This window comes from Salminus brasiliensis, chromosome 7, assembly GCF_030463535.1.
Source record: "Salminus brasiliensis chromosome 7, fSalBra1.hap2, whole genome shotgun sequence".
Taxonomy (NCBI): Eukaryota; Metazoa; Chordata; class Actinopteri; order Characiformes; family Bryconidae; genus Salminus; species Salminus brasiliensis.
Window position 1 is genome coordinate 36,680,093 of NC_132884.1, and position 23,329 is coordinate 36,703,421.

Genomic DNA, 23,329 nt, shown 5'->3' on the forward strand with positions numbered 1-23,329 from the left:
GTTTAGAATGATCTCATGTTCTGTCTGTTAACTGCGCAGCGTGTCTGGTACTGGAAGTGCTGTGTTTGCCTCTGAAGCCCGTGGGAGGATGCAATATGGTAACACAGGTCTTACACAGAGCTGAACAAATGCACTGATCTCCAGCTCATTATGTTCAGGAAGACATGCATGTGTTTAATGTACATCATGGGATTTACACTCTATGCATAATTCGAAGGAACCATGAATCTCATGTTTAGCAACACACTGCAGAAATCATGCAATAGCAGATCAAATCACCTTCACCCTTAGAGCACCAGGTCAGTCTTGGAGGCACTTTGCCACCTTCATGTTTACATAAGCTCACAATTAACACATTGCAGGCTAAATATTTGCAAATATCTGTGTCGTGCAAAACCTGGTATCTCCATTTTTTTTTACATTTTTACTTTTTGAGATACTTTTAATTGTCCTTTTCATTAAGTCCAAATGTCATGAAGAATGGACCAATAGAAATGCTCCAAAACGACTTGGAATGAAATATTTTTACATTGGCTTTCATTAAAAGCAAAGAAAGCTTTTGGTCCTTTTGGAGATATGAGGTATTTTGGATGAAAGCAATAATGTATACGTGTGGTATGTCACACATTAATACGATGAAAGCAGCCCTGTGGATGAGGCAGTAATTAGAGGTATTTTTCTCTCACCTGTGCTGCAGCGCCTAAACTATTAGTCCACTCAAATGAGAACAGATGCTTATTCATAGTATTTTTTTTTTATATATAAAGTAGAACTCAGATATAGTTCTATTAGAACATCCAGTATATCTCCTTTTTTAATTTAAAATCTTAAAAATATAATAAAATCGCAAAGCAGATGGTAATGATTGGCAAAAAGGAGTGACTGCATTTGGGCGTGCCTAAGACCTCAGTGTGAAGGAAGTAGCTGAATCTGCAGGTGTATGGAAGTGTATGGTCATACAGGTCTACCAGCAGTGACAGAAATCCCAGCCTACAGGAAATTCTCCTCAGAATTGTGACTGTCACATGTAATCTGTAGGAGTTTAAGTTACTACCACCCTAAAAGGTGACCTTTAAATGTCTGGGGAGTTTAGATCTATATTCTGTCCTGTTTTAAAAAAATATATTGAACAGTATGTGGACAGTTCCGCAATCCATTAAAAATGATCATTTTTGTAATAAGCTATTCTGTCTTAAAACAAGACTAGATTTGTTTCTATTATTTAATTGAAAAGATTTATTAGGTTCATTAAATAGTTTAACTCAGTAAAAAAGGATTACATTATATTTGCTTATTTGAGCCAATTTCTGCCAGTTTTGATAGAGCAGCTCTGCATGGGCACTGCGTCAGCAGGCATGATCTATTTCCAGTCTTTACAATTCTTACGTTCTGTGATAAATACACACTGGCTTGCTTTACCTAAGTTTTATGCTAATTGATCGCTTATGGTGATAGACTCTGTGTTTCTGAACCTTGTGAGTTTTGCTCATTATGATTTAAATTGCAGTTACGGCTCTACACAGTAGGTGTAATTGCTGTACGTGTCTGTACGATCTCTGTGTTTTTATTTGTGTTTTTATTGCAGTGATGTTTGTATGTGTTCTGCAAAGCTAATTTCCTCCACAGGGACAATAAAGATTGATATATATGCTGAAACTGTTATGATTAGCATAGCTGCCTGAGCCCGTTCTCTCATTCACTCCGCACAAGCCGTGAGAAAGTATATAGTAATCTAAAGGAAGCTTAATTAATGCTCTCCTCTGGATGTGTTGTACCACAGAATCCGGAGGGGATTGTGACCCCCGCTGTTTGCAAATGCACTTAAAGTGAAAAAATGCCAAATGTAACCTCTCTTTTACTAAAAAAAGGTTTAGCAAAATATATTACACTCATTAAAAGCATAACACACTTTCCGAGCCTCCTGCTGCATCCTTAGTGCACAGGCTACAGTAATAGCTTCATGATAACCTGTAGCATATTGTTATGTATTGTGGCATGTTTGCCCCTCCCCACAGGGCTCTATTTGTGCTGTAAATTGGCTGCAGGAGAGTGTGGAGATCAGAGAGAGAGAGAAAGACGATGGGGAGGGGGGTTGAATTGCAGTTTGCATATTAAAATGAGCACTAACTTTGCCCACACTCTCTGCTGGACAATTAATCACCTTGATGAGAAGGAAGGAAAGCAGCCCTGTGGATGAGGCAGTAATTAGAGGCATTTTTCTCTCACCTGTGCTGCAGCGCCTAAACTATTAGTCCACTCAAATGAGAACGGATGCTTATTCATAGTTTTCTTTTTTTTTTTCAAAGTACAACCCAGATATAGTTCTATTAGAACATCCAGTATATCTCCTAATAACTAATAGTCATAACATACACACAATTCTGATTGTGTTGTTGATATTTTATGAGTTTTGTGGGGCTAAAAGCAAAACATTAAGAGGTCTATAATCTACACTTCTAAAAATAAAGGTGCTTTGAAGGATTCTTTAACTTTGGAATGGAAAAAAATAACTACCAAGCTGTCTAGGGTCTAATGGAATCCTTCTAATCCTGGCAGTAACAAAGACACACTGCCTCTGTGTGTTGTGCTTTGACGTGAAACCTGGGCCTGAGTGATAGTGTGTGCCTGAATCTAGTTGGGCCCACCGAGAGGGCAACTCACCTGCGGCCCGAGTCTCAGAATCACCTCTAATAGGGGGTTGGGCCAGCTCAATCCATGATCCTGTGGTCCACCAGCTCAAGCAGTGTTCATGATGGTGTTCAGTCATTGATGCTTAATGAGATGGGAATGCAGAGAGAGAGAGAGAGAGAGAGAGAGAGAAAGAGAGAGAGAGAGAGATAGAATGAAAAGGGAAAGCAAGAGCAAGTTTCCAGACAAGTCCAACACTCAGCATTGGAAATGCCACTGTTTCCCATCGTTGCTCCAGCTGCCTCCTCTTTTGCCTGAGCCCGCCGTTATTACAGTGATTCTGTAAATTCTGCATGATCCAGCAGTGTCCACTGGGACATTTAAACACTTGAGTATTATATTGTAAAAGGATCTTCGGTCTTCATTTTCACAGCTTTCATATTTTTTTTCTTTTTTTTTAAAGGTACTTCAATTAATTAAGGTAGACTTTCATCTAGGCCAACTCTTAGCTAATTGGGCATCAGGGCACTTTCATTTCTACATTTCTACAAACCCAATATTACAATGTATACATGCATGTAGACTTGTAGACATCCTTTTTAATTAATTCAGTCTGAAATGTTTTTCATTTAGGTCTAGTTTTGTCTCGTCCCTGTAGAGAATAATAGGACTCCCTGGCACAGATCAACATGAACCTATTGGCACCATGCTGCCTAATACCAGACGTAGGCTAGAGGAGTATGGAGCCCCCCCAGCTTTGAGTTGTGAACTCTGGAATCATGATTGGTGTGCCATCCAGTACTTTTGGAATGAGTTGGGGAGTTGGGGATGAGGTGGGGTCGGGTGGTAAACATCCAACATCCAGACTTTACCAACTTTCTTGTTGCTGAATGCAATGAAGTCCTCACAGCAATGCTTCATGCATAGAAATTGATTTCAGAGGAAACTGTGAATGAGCAGGTGTCCAAATACTTTTGCCCATACAATCTCTCTCTCTCTCCCTCTCTCTCTCTCTCTCTCTATATATATATATATATATATATATATATATATATATATATATATATATATATATATATATAGCCATCAAGCCTTCCACTTATATAGAAAAAAAATCAAGTGTGATGGAAAAGCATCCCAGGGTTCTCCTTTTGAAGCTACTTGAGAGACCACCAATAGTATGTAAAAGGTGGCTATTTTAAAGAATCTAAATTCTAGCATTTGTGGGGTCATAGCAGAATTCTGTGTGTGAAATTGCAAACATGTTGTACTTGTACGAGTAAGTGTGTCCAAACATTTGATTAGTGCTGTGAACTGTGCTTCTAGAAGATACTAGGCATGTGTCAGTTGTGGGAGTCACATAAAAACATGGCATTTGGCATTTTATTCCCTGCAGTATTGTAACTGCACAACTTTCCTGATAAGAAATCCAACTATAAAAAGTCCAAATCCCACCTTATGCTTCCTCTCAACAAGCATTTACGCCGGGAAAAGTTGCTTACTCACTCTGTAATCTCATAGCATTATGTATACAGCCGGCCCAATTAAGCGAGCTTTGTTCCTCTGCCATGTTCACATGCTCTCTCGCGGCGCTCTCACGCTCGCTCGCTTCTCGGCTCAGGTTTCTGATGGCACGACAGTGAAATCAGATTAGCTTAAGCCGCTAAATGCATGGAGTTTGATCCCATTTGAGGGATGACAACACAGCATATTTGTGTTTAAAGGGGGACTGAATCAGAGCGGGAGGGAGAGAGAAAAGGGGTCTGAGACGTAAATAAAAGGCCTTACGCGACAGCCCGTAAGCAGCTTTGGCTCAGGGACACAGCTCCACATCAGGAGACGTGACACTTCTGTATGAGAGAGAGCAAGGGAGAGAGAAAGATGGGAAGAGAGAAAGACAGGGAGAGAGAGAGAAAGGGAGAGTTTATATGGTGTCTGGCGGGATTTAATGGCTGACCTTAAGGTGAATTTAGAGAAGGCCTGATGAGTCAGACTGGTGTGATGTGTCAGTCACGTAAAAAATCTCACTTTTGGAATAGACATGAATCTAATTAGGACCGATGGCTCCCATCACTTTTAGTCAGGTCCCTGTCTGAAGTGTAGGCCCCCTATACCACTATTTAGAGAGTATGTGTCTCTAACAAGACCCTGTAGACAGTGGCATTTACTTTATATCATGGGATTTTGAAGAGAGCAGTGGGGGACGTGGGTGGCTCAGTTGTTGAAGCACTGGATTGTTGATCACAGGGTTGTGGGTTCAACACCCATGTCTGCCAAGCTGCCTTAAGCAAAGTCCTTAACCCTCGCTGTAGCATGGCTGACCCTGCTACAGTTTGCACTTGTAGTGTGTGTGTGTGTGTGTATAATGTATAATGACAATAAAAGTACTTAACTTAATAATAATTGTAAAAAATACCATTGTATTTTTGAGTGCATTTCAAGATAATAAAGGTCACTGTGACAAAAAAAGAGTACAGAATAAAAATCATAATATTAAAAAATAAATAAATAAAATACACAACGAGTTTAATAATTTTACATCTACATTTAAGGCATTTAGCAGATGTTCTTTTCCAGAGTGGCTAACAAAACTAATTCACTGTTCACTCAGAAAATACCCTTGGCTAGTTTGTATAGACTAGGATCCAAAAGATCCCTCTAAGCTTAGATACTACTAAATATAAAAGTCTGTATGGAGACTACAATACTCTACACTACACTACACTCTACCACTCTACCTACTCTTAGAAAAGGTGGAAGACTATGCTGTTTGGACACCCAGGGGAAGTTTGGGTAACTATATTAAATAAAAATAAATAAATAAATAAATAAACAAATAAAAGAGAGTAAACCCCAGAACTGTAACATGAGACAAGAAAGGAAATATATAAAAATAGTGTCAAAAGTCAAATGGATTGAATAAATAAATAAATAAATAAATCAAAAAAGAGGATAGCCCCAGAACTGTACATTGAGAAAAGAGTAAGGAATAAAAGTAACATTTTAAAAAATATCTAAAAGCCAAATTAATAAATCAATCAATTAATCAATCAATCCAAAAAGAACAGTATGACATCTCAAAATCGCTTATATAAAATTGAGTGTTATCCAGCAAAATGTGGATGAACAAAGCTGGATATGGTCTACCTTATTTCTAGAACATAAACTTGGGTCTTGATCATATTTATTATAGTAATGTACATGTATGTATTGTCACTGTCCCACAAAAGCCCGGAACCTTCATATTTGCATATTTTCACTTGACACAATGTAAATCTGGCAGTTGTTCTTTACGTTGTGTCCAAATTTCATGATGACTGGAAAATCATTGTACATTGACTTTCATTGAAAGTTAAGACGGTCTCCTGTAAAGTCCTTCTCCTGTAAAGTTCACATTTTAGAGATTTGAGGGTTTTGTGTGACAGTGATGTTTACAATGGCAAAGCCTTTACTTTAGGTAAACTTTAGGTACCCAAAGATCCAAGGAAATCCAAGTGAAATTTCAAAGCTTATTATATGATAGTAAACATGAATGTTACGTTAAACACCCAGCAACAATTGGATGAAACAAGCTGAATAGAAATATGATAAAACACAGCTTCAAAACCACTCATCAGACCAGAGCCAGGAAACACTCCCACTGAATGCTGAATGAAAGCATGGCTGAATGGGTGAATGGATATAGAAACAAAAGAACGGGCGAAGTGCTGTCTGATTTAGCGTTAGCTTGCTGGTTGGGTTCAGCTTGGTTATATTCACTGACTGGAACAGAGGGAGGTGGTGACTAATGGGTAGCTTAGTTAAAGCTGTGTGGGCAGAAGAAAACCCATCAGCCCTGTGGGGCTGGTAAGGGTTCCACTGGAATGAGCAGTACCCAAGATTAGCACCTCCCAGTTCCCACCAAAGGAGGACAACTATGACAAAATGTAGGGGTTATTTATTGGTTAATGGAATACTCTGCATATGTAAATTGGGTGCCCACAAGACAACGATTAGCCTAAATAGAAAGAAAATACAGATTTGGGTTCCCTGGGGCTTTGAGTCGTCGAAATTGATGTTGTCCTTTCAGAAATATGCCGGATTCATCTTATTGACTCAATAAAAAGAAAGCAGTATCCTTGTTTACAGTTACTGATTTCCAAATGGGACATACTTGGCATTGGGTGTATTGACGTTTACAATTCCCCAACGTTTTCTCAAAAACAGAAGCCATCCCTAAAGAAGCAGGGCTGTTTCCACAGCAGGAACTCTGTAAATCTAGTAGACATTGCATCACATATTTAAAGAATAATCCCCCCCCCCCCCCCCACACACACACACACAATTCTCAAAAGTATTATTCTTCACTTACTAACACTATGGAAAGACTGGTGATTGATTCAACTAACTGTACAAGGTTAGAGGTGCACTATTAGTTTGATTCTCCTGACCGCCCACCCCCTACCCACCTCAGGCCTTCAGCTGAGATACCTGAGGTAAACCTACCCCCTGCCACGGATTACAAGCAGGCTATATGTAAACACCAGACTGAACCAGAGTACTGAACTGATAACAAACCACAAGCCTGTACCACCAGATACTGGGAGCACCTGGATACAGTACAGAAAAGGTGGGAAATAGGGAGGAGATATGGACAATATATGGACAAAAGTATTGGGACACCTGCTAAGTCATAAATTATATTGTATTGTATTAAAATAGGATTTTGTCCTGTTTTGGTTGGAGTATCTGTCTCTACTGTCCGTGAAAGAAGGCTTTGTACTAGATTTCCGAGCATTGCTGTGAGGATTTGATTGCGTTCAGCCTCGAGAGAGTTAGTGAGGTCAGGATGTTGGATGATCACCATCCCACCTCATCATCCCCAACCTCCCAACTCGTCTTAAATGTATTGGATAGACCACCATCCGTCATTCCAGAGAACACAGTTCTTCCACTGCTCCACTGCTCAATACTGGGAGGCTTTATACCCCTCTAGCCCACGCCTGGCATTAGGCAGCATGGGGCCAATAGGTTCATATTTATCTGCTCCAGAGAGTCCTATTCTATTGGCAGTACCTCTCTACAGGGACTAGACAAGCTGTGTGTGTATATTTGCATCTGTGTCAGCAATGGGTGCAACTTAAAGTGGTTAAATTAATTCATTTAAAGGGGTGTCCACAAACATTTGGACATTTTGTGTATCTAAATTAGTATATCCACATACCTGCCACACTTTCAGAGTATAAAAAATAAGCCCAGTGGAAAGGTTGCCGTGAACAGTGTGTCTCCTGCTGCAGGGTTTGTGTAAGCTGTGTAAGGTTCCTTTATCAGTGCGGTACCTTCAGCAGCACATGTCCAGGAACAGAGCTATACACATATCTGATCTGTTTACCATTGATTCACATACAAGATAAAAAAGAGACAGGCGCTGCGTTCTCATCTGAGGTGCACATCCCCTCCCTCCCTCCCTCCCTCCCTCCCTCTCTCTGTCTTTCATTCTATCTCTGATTCCTGCCAATTCATGATCTCTCTCATAATCTGCCATTGTCTTCTGGCCCAGCCCAGGCTCTGATTGACGCGTAGAGCGGGCTTTTCGAGCATGCCGCCTCTGACTCGTAACCCCGTGGTATTTGGGCATAAGAGTCTGATCAGATGAAAAGAGACAGATATCATATAGTGCCGTGTGTGCAGGAAAAGGCCGGGTGGAAAGGCAAATACTAAGAATGGCCTGGGGACGAGAGGCCTGTCAACTCGGCACAAGATATCAAACAGCGCTGAGCAGCCTCACTGACAGATCACCAGGGCCTGGTCCTCCCCTGGGAGTGTCCCAGTCAGATGACTAATGTTAGGGGAGAAAATACACACATGCATGCCCATGCACACGCACACACATACAGGGGTAGGGTGCAAAATTGCAGATGATTGGAACACAGATCCGTGATTTGGAGAAATACACATTCACATATTGTCACGGACAACCAAAAACCTTGTTTCTCTAAAACAGCAATGGCAAGTCATTTTGGAGTATTTCTATTGGTCCATTCATCATGCAATCTTGACACAACATAAGGAACAACTGTTGGTTTCAATTTATAAAGCAGTTACTAATGGATATAATAGTAAACAAGTAATTTGCCAGTTATTTCTAATACAAATAGATTAAGTAAACCAATAAACAGCAGCCTCACTATGGTGTGGAGAGCAGCGTTGTATCTGTGAGGCGTGGGACTCTGAAATGGACATGGGCTGAGTGTAAAAAGCCAGAGAAGTTATAAAAAAGGAGATCGGCCACTGGTTGAAATACAAATAGGAGTTCTCGTAACGCTCAGAATTACGTCTTCAATAAAAAGATCCAATCTACTTCGTGGTTACAAATAAGCCCCACTCTTCAACAAAAAGAGTTCGTAAGCTTGCTGGAGGATAGTTTATGATACTGTGGCTCCACCCAGACAGTGTCAAAATAAAAGTCACTAAGACAAAAGTAGCAGTAACACAAACTTTCAAACTGAAGCTTAAATCACTGTCTCACATTTGATAAAAAAAAAAAATATGGACAAACCAATTTAGGGAAAAAATGGTTTAGTTTTGTTACAATTTGTTGCCGCTACTTTGCTCATCCTTGGTTTAAAATCTAGAAAGAAAAAAGATATTTATATTTTATATCAGCAGGAAAGTTCATTAAAACAGAAAATTTCTGAATACTATATTCATCTTTAAAGTCTTAATTTTTAGTTAAATACATAAAACAAAACTCTACATAAGAGTTATTTAGAAACTGAGCAATTCATAATCCCAATAATCGACACCAATAATTTGCTTTAATAATCAATAACTTTTTCCACTATTAAAACTAATTGTTTGTTGCAACCCTATTGGTCACAGTATGTGGAACCCATAGAATAAATAATACCATTCATGCAAATTGGCAACTAAACACAGCACAATTTTAATTGATCAAGGTAGGACGTTTCATTAATTACGATTGCCCTAATCACTATTAACCCCTTAAACAGCCTATGGTCCGAAGACATCCCGACAATTTTATTACAAACTTCTATTAGCAAAGAATAGCCTCACCAGTTCGTACAGAAGTCCTTACTCTGTAATAAGTCTTTCTGTTTTAAAGGGTTTGTGTGAAATATATTCAGTATTTCCATTCATGCAAAAACTATGTATCTCCATAATAATAACTTTACAGGAGAAGGAAACAAATCTTCTTAACTTTCAATGGAAGTCAATGCAAAAGGATTTTATTCATTTTGTCATCTTAGTAAAGTAGATTTTGTCATCTTAGTTTGGTCCATCCAGTAAAGTAAACAATAGTAAAAAATGGAGATACAAGGATTTGGCGTGCCAGCAGCAACATACAGAGTAATACATAAAGGCTTACTTTATAAGCTAAACTCTGGACAGATCTCATTTACTTGTCTGTATGTTGTGCGCTATGTCTCAGCAGGCTTCTCAGTCCCTTCAGACGTGACGGCAGTCTCTCGCCCAGACCTTTAGGGCTCCTGCAGGACTCTGGAAAATGTGGAGAATGTTCAGAGGTTTTGGAAACCTTCCCACCTCCACCAGTCCAGAAGCAGTCATGCTAAAAGGGTCAAGAGAGGACCGTTAGATAAAAATCTAATTAAGCGACTGGACTTGAGGGAACTGTTGCTACTCAGTATACTCCCACACACTCAGTATACTGCCTCATTCTCTCTATCTCTCTCTCTCTCTCTCTCTCTCTCTCTCACACACATATACACTCAGTCCCTCAGACACATATTGTTTCTCCCTTCCTCTCTCTTTCTCTTCAAATGATCAACCTGGCATCAGTGTGGTACTCCACTCTGGTATCATTTGAGTCATTGCTATTGTTGTCCTTGCCACTTACATTGTTCAGCTAACAATGCAGCTCTCAGCCTGTGCTAATTTTTTGCAGCTGTCTGCGAAGCTCACTGCTGCTTTCTTTTTTTATTTGTTATTTTTAACTAAATAAAAAAGGGCTATTTTGAGGGGTGGGAGGACAAGAGTAGGTGAAGAAAGCTCTGTGCAGATGTTTATCTCCAGCACTGCCCGTATCTTTCCCTCAGTAGCTCACGGAACAGAGATTACACTGGATCTTAAGAACAGAGTGTGTATCAGAGTGCGGGTTTATTCTTTTGTAGTGAGAGCAGTGATAGCAGTGTGTGTGTGTGTTTTATTTGAAAGCTTCCCATAATCCAGTAACACTGCCTAAACTGTGCTCCAGAGCCACCAGGTTATGGGCACTCAGTGTGTTTGGCCTGGTTTATATTGGTTTTCATGGGCTATTATCTGGAGTTGCGCTGACTGTGAAAAAAAATAAAAAGTTAGAGTCGATTTTCTTATAGACAGATCTTTATTGGGGCGGATTTGTTTTGGAAAAGTACAGGCAACCAAGACAAGAGCATTGTTTATTTGCTCTTTACCTGAAGCTCACAGTTTCCAGGCCAAATGAATACACAAGTATGAAGCAGTCAAAGTGATGCTACGACCTTTAAGACACACAGTCATGTGCAGCACATCAGGGACTCAGGATTGATCTGCCTGAAGCACATTGTTCCAGATGTCTTGGTCATTGGGTGTTCCTTGGAAAACGTTAGTCTTGCAAGGTAAAAATCTAACCATGATGATGTTTCAGGACTGCTGGAGGCTTCTGTACTTGTCTTAAGGTCTGCTCTCGGGCTGGCCGTGCTAGGCCACGATAGAGATGCTATTCTTATTATCACAAGTCAATGCAGCGTTACAATAAGTTTAAAGCTGATATTATGAGGCAAAAATGCTACATAATGTTTCTGTAAATCACTGTAAACCACTCTCATCTGAAGTGAAAGTTTGTTGAATCCTCATATAGCATTAAAACTTTAGATTATACAGTAAGTCACTGAGGGGAGTGTCCAGTGTTCCCCAAAGCATCCAAATGTCATATATAAAAGTGCTGACTGCATTTTCTTACCTAGTCTGTCTCGGGTTGTTACTATTACTAGTTTATAATGGTCATGATGGTCGTGATGGTGATCTTCACCTCTCACTTCAACCATCAAGATCAGACCAGACTAAATGTCTGAGGTTTAAATAAGACAGACTTACAGAATCCTCCTCTCTAACCATGTTCTGATCATCTGCAGCTGATGTGCTGCCCCTGATTCAGATTTTAGGCTTTTGAAGTAATGAGATAAATGTGGGGAGTGATGCCGTAGAAGAACCGCTTTTGGTTCTGTAAAGTGCTGCTTATGTGAAAGAGATGTGTGAGTGAATGAAGCCTTTAAATTGGTAAAGAAACTTTACATCAAGTTAAGATGGGACCAAAAGTGGTTCTTCTTTCAAGTAACCATTTAAAGCACCTTTATTTTTCATGGTGTGGCTCTAACCTAAAGCAAACTTCAGAAGAAGCATTCATTTACATTTATGGCAGACGCTCTTATCCTTATCCTCTCCTTTACAACAACCGGAGAATTCGACCCTTCCTCTCTAGAGAGTCGCCCAGGTGCTCGTTCAGTCTCTCGTCACTTCAAGAATTGACTACTGCAACTCTCTGGCTGGGCTTCCTCTGCGCACCATCAGGCCCCTGCAACTTATCCAGAATGCAGCGGCACGGGTCATCTTCAACGTTCCTAAAGTCAGCCTTGTCACTCCATCAGATTCAAAACCTTGACTCTGGCCTACAAAGTCCAGAAAGGACCAGCCCCTCCGTACTTGATAGCAATGGTGAAAAGCCGATCCGAACTAAGAGCCCTTCAAACTTCAAGTACGGCTCGGCTCCACCCAGCATCCCTCAAAATCCACGAAAGACAAGCGTCCAGGCTTTTTTCTGTCCTGCACCAAAATGGTGGAACGAGCTTCCCCTGGGTGTCCGAATGGCGGAGTCGCTCGCTGTCTTCAAATGCAGACTGAAGACCCACCTCTTCCGAGAATACTTGGGCGAATAGCAGAGTACTATGGTCACCTTACTTACTTGTGTTTAGTAGTGTCTAAAGCTTAGAGGTATCTTTGGATTTTTAGTCTATTCAAACTAGCTGAGGTTTTCTTGGGTAAATAGCAAAGCACTTTTGTAAATGACTTACAAAAGTGCTTCACTATTTACTCAAGAAAAACCTCAGCTAGTTTAAATAGAAAATAAAAATTTAAAGATACCTCTAAGTTTAGATTCTACTAAACAAGTCAATATGAAGGTCATAGAACTCTACTATTTGCCCAAATACTTTCGGAAGAGGTGGATCTTCAGTCTGCGTTCAGGGGAGCAGCCATACGATTTTTTTTTTCCAAAAAAAGTAACAGATTACTCTCCAAGGTTATAACAGCAACATTCAGATCCAGCATGAGTGTCCTTGGCTGGCTCAGATTATTTCACAGATTATTTTACCAGAACACAAACAGACCAAAATATTAAGAAATAGGTCAACCCGTATAAGTGAATATCGGCAGATTCCCATCCCATCCCATCCCGGCTTAGATTAGAATTGTGCCCACTTAGTAGCATGTGTTCAAAGTAGGTTGCATTGCAAAAGACACCATTCTTGCAGTCGCTTACTTAACACAGTTTAGAACATCTCACTGACTAACTGCACCTTCATAATTACAGCTTTTAGCACTCACTTACTGTTCTGTCATCAAGCTGTGTGACTTAAAGCAATGTTCCAGAGCAATTTTATCCTAATATAGCAGCTTCAGAATCATGACGATGCTCCATTGACTGTAACAGGGAGAATGGCATCTCTGTCATTGCCACCTTGGGACTGGAATGCAGCTACTGCATACTTTTTCCTGTTCTGGATCCGGAGTTGTGGAACGGACTTTCCCTGGATCATTTACTGTCTTCAGTGTAGTGTATGCTGAGTAATGTGGTCTCCATACTGACTTTTGTATTCAGTAGAATTTAAGCCTAGAGGGATCTTTTGGGTTCTAGGCGATACAAACTAGCTAAGGATATTTTTCTGAGTAAACAGTGAAGCACTTTTATAAGTCGCTCTGGATACAAGTATCTGCTAAATGCCTTAAATGTAAATGTAAGTGTAAATGTCGCACACATGAAATTTTACATGCTGAGAGATACAGAAGTGGCATTAAAAGAAGCATGTGGACTGAGGTGGTAGAGTAATGCTACTGGATTTTACATGAATATGGGTTATGCAGTGTTCTGCAGTTCTCGCGAGCGCTGTCCTGCAGTAGCAGAAGTGCTTGCAGTAGGCTGGAGCAGCCATGATAGAGATGCTATTCTCTTTATCACAAGTCAGTGCAGCGTCACAATAAGTTTAAAGCTGATATAAGGCAAAAATGCTACATCATGTTTCTTTAAATCCCTGAAAACCACTCTCATCTGAGGTGAAAGTTGAATCCTAATATGGCATTAAAACTTTAGATTATACAGTAAGTCACTGAGGGGAGTGTCCACACTTTAGCAATGTCCCCAAAGCATCCAAATGTCATATATGAAAGTGCTGACTGCAGTTTCTTACCTAGTCTGTCTCAGGTTGTTACTATTACAAGTTTATAAGCCTTGACCTAGACTGAGTCATTTTTGAACCACTTCTGAACCACTTCTGAACCACTTCTTATTGGGTGCTCCTTCTTTACATTGACTCATTTATTTAATTACAGCCGTCCCAAGCTAAAGGTTCACAGCATGTGTGATAGATAACCCTCCCCGTCCGTGGCTCTGAGCGACAAAGCAAAAGCCTGAGGTTCTTCTTCAGTTCTAGCTGGCTTTCCCTCCATGCTAGAGTGACTCACAGCAGCCAAGGTTTGAACGCATCTATAACTCTAATTAGATGTTCAGTCCAATTAAGACTGAGCCCGTGCCAAAACACATCAAACGCCGACTGGTTATATCACACTGAGGCAGAGGTCAGCGTCACAGTGTGAGCAAGAAGGGAGTTGGACGAGGGGAGGAGGAATGATAAGAGGGGACAGAAACAGACGGTGAAGGAGAGGAGATAAAACACGCGAGTGCGGGGAAACAGTACAGTACAGCCAAGACGAGCCGAGCAAAAAAAAAAAAAACCCGATGCGAGAGAACGAGAGAGATTATTGAACCTCTTATCCCCTCTCCCCTTTTCAAGGAACCCGCTGTGAATTTTTAAAGTGAGCGTGGGGAGCACATTAAAGGCACATGTAAGTGGCGGTATGATTCGCCTGGGAGTTTAGCGGCAGCGGCCTCTAATCAGACTCAGTCAAACCAGCCGTGTCCTCTTAGGATGGAGGACTGAAACCCAAAAACTTGCTCACCTCTCCACGTCTCCTGCTTTAATCATTTTGAAGAGTGCCGCTGTGAAGGAACTCAGGTTGTTTGTTTGGAGCCTCCTTTGAGCATAAACATTGCCTTAGAAGCATTTTGTCCTTGCTGTCACTTTATCTTTGTGAGAGAGTGAAAGAGAGAGAGAGAGAGAGAGAGAGAGAATGTGCGCGAGAGTGTTTGTGAGCGAGAGTGCGTGCCATTGTGTTTCTATATCCCTTGTAAGTGCGCGTCCCTTTATTTGTCGGAGCTCCTTTGTGTGAGTGTCCCTCTCTGACTTTGTTCATACTTCAGGGGGTGGCTGGGAATGAAGGGGGGGGGGAAATAGAGGCGGAAGATTTGCTCAGGGAAGTATTTCAGTCCGCTCTAATTTCCAATTTGGATTTCCTCAGCCTCCCTGAAGAGTGACATAAATACTGCATGAGCCTTTTGAGGAGCGTGTAATGAGAAAAGAGCAATAAGCGAACATGGGAATTTCAACTTGATTGTCTGGAGTGCCGCCTGCTCTGCCACCACCACCACCAACACCACCACCACCTCCCTCCCCTCACACTTCTTTCTCTCTCTCTCTTGCTCTTGCTCTGTCTCGTTCACTGTATCTCTCTCTCTCTCTTTCTCTCTCTCACTCTCTCACTCTCTTATCCCATTCACTCCTTTAAGCGCGTCCATCTGTTGCTTTACAGGATCGGCTAATTTAATAACCGGGCCTGATTTCAGAAAAACACCCTTTTGGCAAAGTGCTCCCACTTTGACTCTTGTTTCGCCCACTTCCGTGCCCACTGTTCCTGATTTACAGCGAAAATGTGATTCATCAAAGGGTGTTCTGTGAGCTCTGTACTGTGCTGGTAATAGAGAGTCCATGTATAAATTACCATCATGACCAATTTGTGATATGAGAAGCAAATGACAAAGAGGATTAGAAGAATCCGTTTGTTCCTTTTTTCCGTTTTCCGTTCTCATTTTCACCCCTTTTTTCCCCCCCTCTAGCTTATTCACACCATCAGCGTAGTGGACCGTGATGAACCTCAGTCTGGCCACCGCTTCTATTTCACACTAGCACCCGAAGCCTCCAACAACCGCCATTTCGCACTGTGGGACGTCAAAGGTGAGAATTATGTTAATGTATTAGACTGGTTAACACAACACTATCAGATCAGGCAAAGCCTCAGTTAAAACACATTATAATAGAAGAGGCTATTCCTTCTTTGACTATTTCATTGAATCCAGTTGTTGTTTTTTTTAGCAGGTTTAGCATTTAGGCTAGGTAGTGTACAAAGCGTCACAGCCAGTAGATTTTCATGAGGATGTTAAAAATAATATCCAGAATCCAGTTTTAAGGAAATTCGAGCTTGCCTTCAGTTGAGCCTTTAAACACAAAGTTGACTCTACTGCTCAAATACATGTTTCCATGTGTAATTACATAGTTATGTTCCATTTAATTACATTTACGTACAATTAATTACATAACAGCCAGCTATCGCCTCACAGGCAAACTTAACCGCCTATTGCGTTAGTTGTGTTATATTTTGAAATTCTAATTATGTTATTACACTAAATATGATTTGCAGATGTCATCACAAAGTGCAGTGCTGTGCAAACGATTTAAGCACCTGTGAAAATCAGAATGAAAAAGCTGCTTATCTGGGCAGTAAGTGTTTATTAGCTCTGTAAATTATTAATATTAGATTTAATACTAATAAAGTATAAAGTAAATAGAAGTAAATATAAGTGTAATAAAGTAAAGAAAGTGGTGGTGGTTCTCCATCACTGTGTTCATCATTAGAACATCTTCAAAGTTCTCCTCATGGAGTCTAGTATTATTTAGAGTTCTCCTCAGATCAACACCTGGTTTGGTGGTAAATCAGGGCTTAATGATGGTAAATCAGGTGAGCTGCTGCTGCTGCTGCTGCTGATGGAGTTGAACACATCCTCCACACTGTCTTGGCTGGACTGGGGGGGCGTTCAGGAAAAACCTGGAGGAACCAAGCTCTGTTCTTCAGACTACCTCACCGACAAGATCTCACTACTTTCTTCAGAATGAGAAGCTCTTGCTCCTTTTTACTGGATTTATGTTCACCTGCATCTGTTCTAATAGGATCCTGTGTTTCTACAGTAGAAACTCTCTTCTTGCTGAGAGAGATGCTGTTAAATTATGTGCATAGGTGCCTAAAACCTCTGCACAAATATATCTTCTGCTTACAAACACAAATATGATATTGATTCTTGTTTTAAAATTTGCTCTTTGCACTGGATTGAATTACATCATGCTTTATTTTATCACTAACGGTAATCCCAAACTCTGAAGGTTAGCTGTTTCTCTGCCCGAAAGTAATATATTCCAATACAGATCACTGACTGCACATCAAGTCAGATCACTTTTATTGTCCTGTTTGTATGTTTACATTTGCAATAATTCCTTTATACTAAACTGAAGATTTTGGAATTCAATCCGCAGATGTTCAGAAATGGCTCCGAAAGAAATTTCTGACTTGTGTAAATCTAAACAGCAAATAGGTTAGTGTTACATTTCGCTTGGAGACATTTCTGAACATCTGCTGATTCTAGAATTCTCAGTTCAGATGCAGATTGGACTTTTCCATTGTACTGTAGGTTAGTCGATCCAATCAGCACAGTCAAAAGATCTCTTTTAGTGTGGGCATTAAGAGACTACCAGCTGAGACCTTCACCTTGGCAAGTTAAAAGACATGTTAACTTTAACTTTAACATTCAGCACCACTGAATTAATAATCAAAGTGGGTGTCTACATATCTATACATAATTTATTTTTATAGTTTTATTATATTATATTATTATATTAGTTATTATATATTATATTATTATATTATAGTTTTATAGTTTATTTATCTTTTTTCTCCTCTTTCCTCACAATTTGGCACTGTCAATTACCCCACCCCTTCGTATCTTCTCCTATCACTTGCAGTGCTCTGGACACTAGGAGGTTCAGGACTTAACACATGATGTCCAACGATACATGCAAAGCCAGCGACCTTTCTATTTTAACTGCCGCCGATGCAGCATCGCCGGGCAGCCAACATGCTTAGAGAAAAGTGATGGGTCTCCAGCTCTACCATACCACCTAACAGACACCTGTATCAACCTACATCGCTTTAAGAGTCATGAGGGGAGAAAGGCGCCATCTACCCACCCAGAGAAATCATGGGCAATTGTGCTCTCTTGGACTCCGGCAGCTGATGGCAAAGCAGCATGGCATTAATGGGATTCAAATTTGCATTTCCCTGGGCCATAGCGGCAGCGCATTAGACTGCTAAGCCACTCGGAGTTCGTTTTGGTGTATTTTTGACCCCATATTAATTTCAGAAAACTAAGAAAAACACCAGTTTAAAGAAATCACTGAAAGCGTAATACTGCCCAGACATTCATATCCCTGAAGAGTTCATGAACACCCCCAAGCACAGCGTAGCGTAATCTGATTACTGTCATTTTTCCATAACTAACAAAATACAGTTCTTATTTTTTGTGTTTTCAGTTACTACTCAGCCTTATTCATAGGGGCCCTTATTGCTTGTATTGGTTTGGCTCATTTACAGCAGAAATATTGAAAATGAAGTAGTAGTTAAAACAGCACAGAGATTGAGGCTGCACACTATTATTTGTGTAATTGTGCATATAACTACAGATAATTGTTTCCATACAGGCCTCTCCAGTTTTTTTTTTTTTTTTTTTTTACTTGTTTTAGGTCTTATTTTCCCCCAGTGCTGTTAAATAGAATGGTTTATTAGCATGGGGCTCTTTACACATAGCTGTGTGAGTGGATGTGATGCATGGTTAAATCAAGACTGATACTGATCCTGACACAATGAAAATGTCAACTGAGAGAGCAAGGGAAATGTCAACTGCGTGTGTGAGGCCAGCTGGGGGTGTATTCACACACGTACATACACACAAACACACATGCACATGCCAGAAAATGACACTTGGCCTCTGCGTCAGCAGCAATTGTGCGTTTTGGTTGACACGCCTGTTGCACACATACAGATATGTGGTCTGCACCTTATACTGTCATATGAACAATATTTGGACACCATTTTTAGAATATTTAAACATATGGACATATGATCTTCATTTGGAACAATTTTAAGAGATAGAGGCTATATAACTAAACACATACAACTGAAGAAATGTCTATAAAATAATGTATTAAATGTAATTAATAGAAAGTCATGTTCTTGTAAGGACAAGGTTAGGACATCCTGTGCCTGAATAGCTGACATTTCTACCAGAAGTGACTGTACAGTGCAGTAAAGTGTAAATTTCATCTTGACAAATAATGAAATGTGAAAAATGTTAGCAAGATAAAACTCTTTGTTGACTCTTTGTTGCCTGTAGCCTTGCAACATCAGGACTCTCACAAATCCTGCCAACCACAGAGGCTCCCCCTACCCCCAGGCAGTCATCTAGACCAGGGAGGGAGGAGGAAAAGATGTGATGTCACTTCTAAAATCAGCAAAAAAAACAACACAGGTGGAGGCTGGTGATCAGAAAAAAAAGTGATGCTGCACTAAAGTCTCCGGGTAGAACTTTCACTACAGCTTTCATTTCTCTCTACGGCTGAAATAACCTCAAATGGACGTTTCCTAAAGTCTCTGACGTTGACTGGAGGTTTCTTCCCACTCCTCCATGCAGAAATCTTTCAGCTCTGTCATTTGTGAGGGGTTTATTGGATGCAAATCCTTTCCCAGACTGCCAGATATGCATCTACCACCTTCTTCACCTCTTAGACATCTGGCCATGGTGATCTTCGCCATCACTTTAACAATCAAAAGCAAACCAGACTAAATATCTGAGGTTTAAAGAAGACATACTCCTCCAGAATCATCCTCTCTAACCATGTTCTGATCATCTGCAGCTGATGTTTATAATTATATAATAATACTATATATTATCAAAAATAATAATTATTATTTTAAAGGCATTTCTTCAGCTGTATGTGTTTAATAATATTACCTCCATCTCTCAAGATTGTTCACATGAAGATCAATTATCCAGATATGATATATGTTAAAAAAGACAAAGGTTTTTATAGGGTCTCCTAATATGTTCACATGGCTGTGTACATGCATTCATATAAATGCTCTTATGCACATTCAGTCAGTGAAGCCAAAAATAAGTCATGTGTGTGTGCACACAGTGTACACTGAGAAAAAGCTTTCGCAGATATTGTGTAAACTACACCTACACACCCAGGTGCCCTCGGTTTTCCTCTCTTATTCTTCGTTCTCTCTCTCTCTCTCTCTCTCTCTCTCTCTCTCTCTCTCTCTCTCTCTCTCTCTCTCTCTCTGTCTCCCTCTCAAAGCCACATTTTCTGCCCCCCCCTCTCTCTACCATACTTCTGATTCCATGGACACATTTGTCAACCTGTCAGATTGGATCTGTCACTTTTCCCTTTCACCATGGCGGCTTCACATTGCATTCTGTCTCCCTGCGTTCTGACACATGAGGACAAACATGCGCTTTTTTCATGCCTGAAAACTTTTTAGGCAGGGCTAGAAGTGCATGAAACTATTCTCTGCCATTGACGAAGCGGCCCTCCCGAGATATTATCATATTAAAGTTTCACTCTGCATTTTGAATGACAGTGCCTGGCTCCTTTGAAGACTACTTTACAATGCAGTGTTAAAACGTGATTGACGAGTCCAAACAAAAACGCATTTTGTCTTATCTTTTTCCTTTCTGACAGCTCATCTGGAGATTGTCAATACCACTGTGCAGTTTGCTTAGACTGATGTCGGCTTCATCTTCTCATCATACCTACTGTGGCAGACCTACTCATTCATGCATTCATTTTCTAATCAGCCAATCGCATACCACCAAACGAAATCATACATATTTGGGCCTGGAGATTTAGATCATGTTCAGATAACCACTTTGTACAATTGTGGTGAGCAGATAAGCATCTCAGAATGCACAACACATTCACCCATGAGGTAAATAGGCTACAACAGCAGAAGGTTCCACAACAGGTTCCACTACAGTCAGCCTAGAACAGAAAGCTGAGGCTGCAGTAGGCTTAGGTTCAAACTGGACAGTTGATGACTGGAATAATGTAGGCTGACCTAAAGAATCTCACATCATCTAGCACAATGAGGGGGGGGGGTGATCTGGCATGGCAAGCCTGTTGGTGCTGTACAGCCTGGAGAAACAGTCTGCTGCCTGGGATTTTCAGCACAGTCTTTAGAGTTTACTCAGAATCGTGCAATATAAAGAACACAGCCAACCTTGAGGTAGATAGGCTACAACAGCGAAAGACCACATTAGGTTCCACCTCCATCAGCCAGGAACAGAAAGCTGAGGCCGCAGTGGTGCACAGGCCCACCAAGACTGGGCAGATTGTGATTGGAAAAATGTAGGCTGGTCTAGTATATCACAATATCTGTTGAAGCCGACAGATAGTAGGGTCAGAATTTGTCATCAACAGTATGAATCCATGGATCCTACTGTAAAAAAAGCATCTCGGATTGCACAACACATCCTACCTTGAGGCAGATGGGCTACAACAACAGAAGACCATGACAGGTTCCACTTCTGTCAGCCAAGAACAAAAAGCTGAGGCTGCAGTGATGCACAGGCTCACCAAAGCTGCATGGTTATAGCCTGGGCTGAGGCTTACCAATCGTAGGGTGAGAATTTGGCACCAACAGCACAAATCTATGGATCCTACCTGCTAACTCAGACAACCACTCTGTACAATTTTGGTGAGCAGATAAGCATTTCAGAATGCACAACACATCCACCCGTGAGGTGGATAGGCTCCTTTTCTGTCAGCCAAGAACAGAAAGCTGAGGCTGCAACGGGTACAGGCTCACCAACACTGGACAGCTGAAGGTAGGAGAAACGTAGCCTGGTCTGATGAATCTCAATTAGAGCTGAGCCACACAGATGGTAGAGTCAGAATTTGGCACCAACAGCATAAATCAATGGATCCTACCTGCCAAAAAAAGCATCTCAGACTGCACAACACATTCCTACCCTGAGGCAGATGGGCTACAACAGCAGAAGGCCATGTCAGGCTCCTTTTCTGTTAGCCAAGAACAGAAAGCTGAGGCTGCAACGGGTACAGGCTCACCAACGCTGGACAGCTGAAGGCAGGAGAAACATAGCCTGGTCTTATGAATCTCAGTTGGAGCTGAGGCACACAGATGGTAGAGTCAGAATTTGACACCAGCAGCATGAATTCATGGATCCAGCCTGCTCTGTGCAATTGTGGTGAGCAAGAAAAGCATCTCAGAATAAACAACATGTGCAACCTTGAGGTGGATGAGCTACAACAGCTGAAGACCACCCCTAATAAAGTCTTTAGCAAGTGTATATAGACAGATTTTTCTGTGCCCAGCCACTTCCTACTTGAGTTTCCTTTCTGATTTAAATATCAGCTTTTTCATTATGCATAAGGGCAAGGAGATTTCAGTACCCCCAGCGTTGTACATACGCTCACATATACATTAGCATTAAATATTCAGCTCGGGTTCATATTAACATTCCCTCCACTTTCACTTATATAAGTTAATGGCAAGCATCAGATCCATCTCTGGACTTTAATGATTTACAGACTGCTGTTAGAGTTGGTGGAACAAATTGGTTGAATTATAGATCACATTTTAATCATAAGGCTTGAATTGCATGCTAACAAAAGGTAAGCTGCTCTGCAGTTATTTATTATATGGGAGCCGCCACATTATTTTAGCAGGGTCCATGCAGTCCGTGCCTAATGTTAAAGATTTGGGAATAGATTTGTTGCGCGTCTCCGAGCCAGGCTCTGTATTTATGAGAACAAGAGTGTCTTTGAAAGAAGATTTACTGGAGGAGTCAGAGTACAATGTCACAACGCTTTTACTCAGCAAAACTCGCCTTCGCCCTCAACAGATCTGGTAATATGGGAGAGTATTTATCAGGGACTCTCGCCTGAGCCGCTCAGATGACGTGATGTATGCCCCACATGATGGATGGCTCCGGTGCGTGCACGCTGGTCCATTGGCGGAGTCAGGCTCATAGTTTTTCACTTGGCTTTGCTGTTTGTCAGCGTAACATACACTCATATATCCACTGATTCCCTCTACGTCTGCTAAGCTTTGGAGTTTTGGAAAATTGGGGGACCTTGAGGCCCACTCTTCTGAGCACTAGACAAATCTAATAAGCAATAAGCAAATCTGAGTCGACAAAGTAAAGAGGAAATTCATTAAAGGCTTTTACTTAATACAGGGAGTGGCATGTCTTCAGACCATGATCAGGTTCTGCTACTGGAAGCTGTTGCAGTTCAGTAGATGCATTGGTTATGATAATGGCTGTCACAGGCAATTTTTAAGCAGCAATTTAATTTACCTTTAGTGAATGAACTGTGCTTAGTTGGCAGTTTGCATGATCGTAATACATTGTGTAAAAAAACTTGTATCTCCAAATTGACAATTTTACAGAAGAAGGGAAAAAAAAACCTTCTTAACTTTCAGT

At 40.8% G+C, this 23,329-nt stretch overlaps 1 protein-coding gene across 5 annotated transcripts in view; it reads left to right on the plus strand.

The window, feature by feature from the left end:
- The window catches only part of LOC140560375 (cadherin-22), a 242,907-nt gene that overhangs the window by 200,238 nt on the left and 19,340 nt on the right, over positions 1-23,329 (plus strand). For all 5 annotated transcript variants that reach the window (XM_072684811.1, XM_072684810.1, XM_072684813.1 and 2 more), the window contains one exon: positions 15,833-15,950. In XM_072684811.1, the coding sequence (XP_072540912.1) occupies positions 15,833-15,950 (118 nt within the window). The remainder of the gene's footprint in view (positions 1-15,832; positions 15,951-23,329) is intronic.